The sequence below is a fragment of the Podarcis tiliguerta genome (assembly GCF_965153285.1).
Source record: "Podarcis tiliguerta genome assembly, chromosome: 12".
Classification (NCBI taxonomy): Eukaryota; Metazoa; Chordata; class Lepidosauria; order Squamata; family Lacertidae; genus Podarcis; species Podarcis tiliguerta.
In genome coordinates this window covers 45475008-45483724 of record NC_139545.1, presented here as the reverse complement: position 1 = coordinate 45483724, position 8717 = coordinate 45475008, and the positions used below count along the sequence as shown (strand labels likewise).

The 8717-nt window shown below is 42.6% G+C and overlaps 1 protein-coding gene across 1 annotated transcript in view; it reads right to left on the bottom strand.

Moving 5' to 3' along the window:
* Positions 1-4093: 4093 nt before the first annotated feature.
* LARP4B (La ribonucleoprotein 4B) overlaps positions 4094-8717 on the bottom strand; it is a 58731-nt gene continuing 54107 nt past the window's right edge. Inside the window, exon 17 of the mRNA XM_083406358.1 lies at positions 4094-8058. Coding sequence (XP_083262484.1) covers positions 7774-8058 — 285 coding nt within the window. The 3' untranslated portion in view covers positions 4094-7773. The remainder of the gene's footprint in view (positions 8059-8717) is intronic.

Here is an 8717-nt window from a genome sequence, read left to right as displayed (position 1 = left end):
GTCTGGGGTTGTGGCGCTCATCTCGCTTTATTGGCCGAGGGAGCCGGTGTACAGCTTCCGGGTCATGTGGCCAGCATGACTAAGCCACTTCTGGCGAACCAGAGCAGCGCATGGAAACGCCGTTTACCTTCCCCCCAGAGCGGTATCTATTTATCTACTTGCACTTTGACGTGCCTTTGAACTGCTAGGTTGGCAGGAGCAGGGACCGAGCAACGGGAGCTCACCCCGTCGCGGGGATTTGAACCGCCGACCTTCTGATCGGCAAGTCCTAGACTCTGTGGTTTAACCCACAGCGCCACCCACATCCCTTGCTCCCTGGTGTACAGCCCTGTAATCAGCAGTGGCAGTAGCTCACCATGCCACCCACAACTGATTGTGTCAAAGGGTATGGTGTGAAGCCACATGAGACCACCACGTGTCAGGAGACTCATGCAGGCACCCCTTGGGTGCCAACAGCAGGCATTTCTCCAAGCAATGTTTTCAGATCACTATTTAAGGTTAAGGGGAACCAGAGCACGAAGTCTTATGCAAAAAGTCAGGCGGTGTTGTTTTTCTAAATGCCAATGGAAGGTGCCAGATTGAGACTCCTGGATCTAGAATTCTGTTTTATCTCTGAGAAGTGGCAAAGCTAATAAGATGCTTTTACACTTCCTTGTTGATGCCCAAATCGCTGACCTTGAGATCCTACCAAGCACGTTTGGTTGTCTTGGTGACCGTCTGTTCGCTGATGAAGAGAAAGGGTGAAGACAGAGACGTTACATTTTTGCAGCAGTTTCTTCAACTGTGCTGTGATCACAGCTTTGCAACTTGGTTCTCAGACAGGCACACATCCATCAGCCTTGTCATCCTGTCATGCTTCAAGCGGGCTGCTCACCGGTAGATAATGTCCAGGTGCATCTTTTAAAGCGCAAGATGTGTGTGTGTGTGAAATAAATGCACACACACTTATCAAACGCTTGCAAAACTGATGGAGGAGAGGGAAGAGGTGAGCAATGACAAAACTGGTTACAGTGGTACCTCAGGTTACATACGCTTCAGGTTACAGACTCCACTAACCCAGAAATAGTACCTTCAGGATGAGAACAGAAATCGTGCTCCGGCAGCATGGCAGCAGCAGGAGGCCCCATTAGCTAAAGTGGTGCTTCAGGTTAAGAACAGTTTCAGGTTAAGAATGGACCTCTGCAACGAATTAAGTGCTTAACCTGAGGTACCACTGTATTTAGAGTTCCTCCTAGTGTGGAAAGGTGCATTTGTACTGAACGTGGAGAGGCTGTTTTAAACTAGGGCTCACTAATGTGATACACATTGTGCCCACCAGTACCTCCTATGACCTCCATAAAACATACTGCCCCCAACAAAATACACCACACAATATTTGTTTGCTCTCCTTTCTCATGTCCTATCGTATTTTTTCGCTCTATAAGACACATCAGACCACTAGACACCCCTAGTTTTTGGAGGAGGAATACAATAAAAAAAATATTCCGAATCTCAGAAGCCAGAACAGCAAGAGGGATCACTGCGCAGTGAAAGCAGCAATCTCTCTTGCTGTTCTGGTGTCTGGGATAGCCGTGCAGCCTGCATTCGCTCCGTAAGACGCAGACACATTTCCCCTTACTTTTTAGGAGGGAAAAAGTGAGTCTTATAGAGCAAAAAATACGGTAATTGTAGTAGCAGTGATGGCTGCAGGTGCCCTTCCTCCCATTTATTGCAGGGGGGAGAACGTATGTGCTTACGGTGGCTCCGAGCACAGGGGACATTTAAAATGGCATCTTATGACACTGCAAAGGCATTACATTGATGCCTGCTCAGCTTAGTAATGTTTAAAGCAAACAGAGTGCTCGGCTGAGCAGCTGAATCCACAGGCTATGCACCACTTCCTCTGCAATTACTCAAAAAGCACCAAGATTCTGGATCTCACGCCATTTGCCTTGGGAAACTGACCACATCACTACCTGCCTCTGTGCTCAGGGCACTGCTTCTAGTGAGGTCAGCACATCTTGAATTGAGATGGCCCCCAAGAGGCTACCTACTCCTCTTTGTAGTCAAGCCAGCACATGATGATGCGCTAACCGCTTATCGATACATAAAAAAAGATGCTCGTGTAGCTTCTGATGACATCAGAATGACACAGCGAAAAAGGTGTCATGCTAACAGCAAAAGCAATCAGAATATAAACGACATCAGCCATTAGCTCATGTCAACATGTTCAACTTTGGGCTTCTCCCTGTTCCAAAGGCCACATTTCCTTCTGGGGGGCCACGTACAAGTGGTGGGCGGGACCAGAGCCAAAAGTGGGTGGAGCAAGATGTAAATATTACCATTGTGCAGTGGGGGCTAGTCTCTGCTCACTCACACTTCCTGTCCTCCAGCCAGGAAAGCAAAAGGTATTATTAGATTTAAAGGTCTTATTTTAGCCAGGCAAAGAGACTCTGAGATCGTGAAAGGCACAGCTTGTAAACGGTTGTGCGGGGAGAGCCCCAAGGGCCAGATAACAGAGGTCTGAAGTTCTCCACTCCTGCTATAGAAACAAGCCCCAAGGTGTTTGGTGCACGTGCAGGCAGTCTACCTCCAAGTAAATGAAAATAAGTCGCTCACTCACAGAAGTGCTAGGTGCTCTCCAGAACACCCACAACTCGCTTTAAAATATCCATGAGTAGCTGTTGCACTTCCTGACCTTAGCTGGGAGTCCCATTGGCAAGGGGGACTCGCTCCATGGGAGCCAAAAGGGGCAGAACATTGTAGCTGAGACACCCAAGTGCTCGCTGCATCAGCCTTTGTGTTCCCCATGTCTGCAATAGGACCCTAAGAACCTTTCCATGCACATCATACATTGGATTTGCAGTCTGTGATGAATGGGATGCTTACAGAGACCACGACAACATACTGGGTGAAGCTGGGTTTAGAAGAGCTTTTTCCCCCAGCTAGAACTCAGTTCAGGCACCATTGCCATAAGAGAACAAGGGAGGCACTCATGGTGAGTTCCGGCACCCTTTTCTAGAAAAATACCACTGGGTTTAAGATTGGTTAGCAATTGTGGCCTGTTAGAAACAATCCTGGGTTCAGATTTGGGAGCTAGCTATCCTCTTCTTGGCTTGTTTATGTACTTATTCAAAGTGAGAGCAAACAGGTCGCCTGCACAAGCACACAGCTCATGCAAGTTAAGATTTATTAAGGTTTGTGGCTTACTATCTTGGGCGAACACTCCTTGTGTTTTACTATAAGGAACAAGGGAATAAAGGCAGGTTATGGATTTCCTTATTCCTTCTAGAAGGCGGCCGTGAAGGTTTCAGTGAGCAAATAACAACTCTTCCTTCACAAAACAAGGAGACAGAGATCCAAGAAGAATGGTTAGCTGTAATTGCCTCTGGGCACAGTAGCCGCTATTAAGAAAATGAAGCAGCCTTTACAGACCATTTGGCAATACCGCTTTGAGAACTAATCTGGTCATGATGTACATTTGATTTCCCATTGCCAAGGTGGAGGGCAGAAAATAAGAATAATGCTCAGAAGTGCTCCAGAAAATGTGTGCATCTTGCTTATGGATGGTTAGAGCAGCACCCATGGTTAGGATTAACTGATGGCGCTCAGCTCTAGAAGAGTTATGTGTAGTTCAACCGCAGCATGTATCACCGAAAAATCCATTCATACTGGAGAGGCATCAAATACAACTGAGGCATAAGCAAAATGCTACTGATCAATATTTGAGAGGTTTGTGGAAAATCAGAGTCACGTAGCGCATTTCAATCCAAAATTCATACACAAGGTTTTATTTAAAGCAAAACAGAAACCCACAACCCAAAACGTTGCTCTCCCAATCTGCCAAATATGAACCCGCAATGGACTTTTGGTCGAAAAGCTGAGCCACGAAGCAGCAAACTCCTTGCACAAATGGGCAAGATGTCCAGTTTTTTGGGGTGTAGCATTTATTGCTCTGCAAGCGCATTAACTCGCAGAAACATTACGGCTGCAGCAAAGGAACTCCTGGCATGTGTCTCTGAAGCGGCAAGACGACAACTACACGCGAGTGGGTGCAAAGACAAAGGAAGTGGAAAAATACTGTTGTAAGAAGTTTAATTTAAAAAAAGAGAAATTCAACAGTGCCTAAATCTTTATTTTTTTCATAACCTACAGTTTTAGACAGTTGTACATTTTATGACACAAAAGGAAACTTAAATTACCAATAGTTTACATGTAAGCTTGATTCCAGTCTTAAATGGAAGAAGAACAAAAACAAACACCCTCAGGGGGGGGAAAAAGGCCTCCATTTTACACCTCCTGTTTTGTGACTTGGCAGCTGCTGCCCTCGCCAGGTGTGTCTTCGATTGTCTGCTGCTATCAGTGTAACAGGCTACACAATACCTAAGGGCTGCAGCAAGCTGAAAGGGATAGAGAGGCTGGTGCAGACCCCTACAGTCAGTGGTTGTTCATGATACACTGCATCACACTCACAAGTAAGGGCATCCCGTTGCCCACTGGTTATGTGTGTTTAGCTAAGAGGCAGCAAAAATAAAAAATAAAAAGCAAATAAATTAAAAAATAAATGAGCCTGACAAGTTTTGTTTTTTGTGTGACAGTATGTAAAATTGAGGTGGGGCAGCTGGGTGGAAAATTATTGTAATTCCCCCCCCCCTCCAGAAGCAAATTTTTCTAGCTTTAAATACATTTCTTGAACAGACAGCCTCAGGAAAAGCTGTCTTTATACACGAGCACCAAAGGAATCCTACAAATTAGGATTGGTGGTTGGGTGGAGAAGGAGTCCAATTGTAATGGGCCCAGCCTGATCATTCTAACCAGAATCTCCGCTTTCGGGGGAGGTTTTAAAATTTCAAAATAAAATAAAAATTAGCAGAACTCAATAGCTGTATGTAAAACACTCTGTGGGATATGAACTTCTGTTCCAGCAGCCCCGTACAGTCTGACTGGGAAAGTATTAAAGTGATTGGAGAAGTTATTTGGCATGACACTTTTTGCTTTTTATTTATTTATTGTTTATAAAGCTATTGCAGTAAAGTTTTAAACTCTTTTACACAGACTGTTATTTGTGTGAGAATTACAGTGTACTATCCTAGCACAAGTGGCAGCCGAATGCATGAGAACAGTAACAATCCACCTGCTGGTCTGCATATATTCAGTTGGCTGTAATGATTAGCTCCACACACTCGCTGCAGCCACTTCCCACTTCATCTGCAGCTGGTTCCTTCATGCTTTCAACAGGCAAACAAAGGAATCTTATCATTGGCCCAAACCATACCCCAATCTAGCTGCCGTTTCCCCACTGCTCATTGGGTAAGGGATAAACATTAAAACCCAACAACAGTCCCAGTTTGTTGATTTTGAATTCTCAAAGTGTGCCTTTTCAGGAAGGAACAAACAGATCCCAGCTTGCTTATTTTAAATTCTGCAGTGCAAAAAGCAGGCTGGTTTTTTAAATTATTATTCTTTTAAGAGGACAATTAAAATAGCAGCAACCTATGTCAAGAATTCAACTGCCCTACGTGTTTTATGAGGAAACAAATCCCGAGATATGTACTTGCTAATATTTTGGCCTTAAGAGTGGTTGAGTAAACGTTGGGGCTGTGTAATTGTGGCAATGTCATTTCTTTCCAATTCCGATTCTTTTAAAAAAATATTAATCGCAGCTTGTAAGTCAGAGTTGAAAATTACATTGCATAACCATGTTTCATACTGGTCAAAATACACATTTTCCAGAGTTTTTTTTAAAATGTCAGGGCTTTTAAGACAGACTTTCTCCAATTCCCTTTTGCAGCGAAGAGGCAGAATCAGCTCAGCACACCAGAATAAAGGAAAAGAAACAAGGAAAAAACAAATTAAAGTAATATTCAAACCACAACATTTAGTTTATCTACATCCAGCTCAACAGCAACATTTATAATATATCAATAATTTTTATCAGTTTTTTAATGGTACCTTTTTATATGTTCTGATTATTTACACCTGTACAAGCAAAAGCACACACTTCCAAGTGCACATATTTAATACAGTATTGACTATTTCCATTTACAGATTTTCAACATTTTGAAAAAGATCAACTGCTTAAGATCTTTTAAGGTATATTACAAAAAACTGCCGCTACTTCCTGTACTACAGTGTGTTTACCCAGTAAGACCAGTGACAATACATACATACTGTAACTGAGTAATTCTGTATATGCCACCCACACTAACCCATGAGAGGGTCAGACTTCAGTAACTATAAGCTGTCTTATACAAAAGTTAAGGCAAAGTCATTTTCAAGTTTAAATAAAATTCAAGTCTTTAAATATTGGATGGAAATAATTCTTTTAAAAAATCAGTTGTTTAAATAAACCTCCTTTTTTTGTGTGGAATAAACTATTCAGCAGGAAAACATTTTCATCCGAACCATCTGCTGCTTAAACACTCAAAGAAAAACTTTAGGCATTTAAAAACAAAAATAATTTATAGTCAACTTTATTAGAAACTCATTAATTTAGTGCATCCTTGTCCTTCAGAAAGCATGCCACTTCTAAAAGTAAGTAAGTGTGACAAAGCTCACTCCAGACAGAAACAGGGACCTCTTCCTTTACCATACATGCACACGCAAAAAAAGAGAGAGAACTCCATTATCCCATGGACTGAAAAATAATAATTAAATCCATATGCCAATGTATGCAGGTATAGAAAGGTGTCAGCACTTAGGCCGATTAAGATATGAACTCTTTCAAAGAGCACTTTGAGCATAGATTTAAAAACCTACACAGAGCACAGGGGTAAACCAGTAAGGACAGTAGTGACTCAAAATTAATTTACTCCGGCTTGGGGGGGAATTGAGATCATCCTCACAAGAGTGCTATTTGTGCTATCTTGTGAAAAACAGCCATTAGCAGGCACCTGCCATTTTGCAAGGGCTTATGTACTTTATTATTATTATTATTGTTTATTCACAATGTGCTTTGTTTTCTCTTTTCCTGAAAATTCAAGAAACCATTTTATTCTGGATTGAGAAGCTGGTTACTTGCTTGCAAGTCCATCAAAACAAAACCTTTTAGAGAAGGTGATCTTTATCAGGTTCACATTTCGTCAAGGGGGGGGGGGGAATGGTTGAAATTTAAAACATTAGAATTGTACGTATTTTGAAACCTTAAAAGTGTAATTTATTTGATGTGCTACAGCAGCCAAAATTTTAAAAAAGGAAAAAAAAACAACCGAACATCAAACTTGTCTTACTGCTTATAAAACACCTGCTTTTCTTTGCACTCAAAATATTTGCTGCTGTTACTAGTCTTCTGGAGTTTTTTTTTTTTTTTTTTTAAGATATGTACTTACAGACCAGTTATTTAAAAACTACAGCAGCATTATTCTGCTTAATAGATTAGGAAAATAACTCATTAGATAGAGCTTGTATTCACACAGCCACATGGAGGCTTAGTAAAAAAAATTGATCTCCCCCCACCCCCGGATGAATACGAATTCCCTTTAGGGAAAAGAAAAGGATTTTAGGCATCACCTCCAGTTCAGCACCAACCTAAATGTAAGGTTTAGATTAATTAAACCCTGACAGAGTAGACCATTTGCTCAAGGGGAATTTGGTGGGTGGGGTGGGGAGGAGAGCAAGAGAATTGGAGGAACAATCTGATTTACAAAGAAACAAAAAATAATTACCTTGCAGGCATTTCATATACATAATATGCACTGCAAGCTCCTAACCAGCAACTCATTCTTTGTACTCTGAGTGGCAACATGGGTTTACTTCATGGTGAGAACTTTTAAAACCTCCTCCTAAGCACTAGTTTCACTGAGGAGATTTGGGAGGGGTGCTCTGTTCTTTCGTCAGACGTTTCCCAACGGCTGGAGGTGGGGACTTGCGCCCTGACGGCTGTCTCCTCTGGTCTTTGGGCTGTCCTGGATTGGACTTCACAGGAGGGGGTTCTTTGCTTCTCTCTAGTGTTTCTGTGGGTTTCCTTTCATCTTTCCCACAGGTGACAGTGTTTGGCTTCTGTTCTTTTGGGGGCTGCACGGGTGACGGGTCCTTGGTTGTCCTCTGACAGATCTCTGCGTAACTAGGTTTTCGCAACTCCTGCGTGATCAAAAGCACAGGACAGAGCTATACCACAACAGCGACATTTATTTGGGGCAGCAAAGGTAAGACCGATCAAGGGGAACGGCGCGGCTACCAAAGTGTGTCTCAGTCACGCTCCAAGATTTGGGAAGGAAGCCGTGCTTACAATTTTCATTTTACCAACAAGAGCTGCCGATTAAGAACTTGGGAAAGCACGTTTGTCTCAACGGGAGTTGGAGCAGCTCGAGTGGTTGACGCATAAGGGGCAAGAAGACTGACATAGTAGAGATGCACATGCAGACTTTGGGACAACTGCTTGGGAGAACAGGGCAGGTGGGGGAGGACACACGGGAGAGCTGAAAAGGCATGGATGACACGAGACAGAAACTGTGGATTCCTGATTCCTAGCATGCAACAACTTTCAAAACCAACATTTATGCTGGGTGTTCAGACATCTGGCAACAATTATTCTGTTCCATTTATCTATTTGGCATAAAGAACGGGCATTTTTCTTTTCATCCTGATTCAGTTTATTGTGTCATTCTCCTTTTGCCGTTTCATGTTTTCTTAATTTTATTCATTTCCATTTAAGCCGTTGGCCATTTATTATGATTTTAAAATTTTGCCCATCAGCAGCCTTGGAGCTCCCAACTTCTCAGGACAGGAATAAGTGTCTT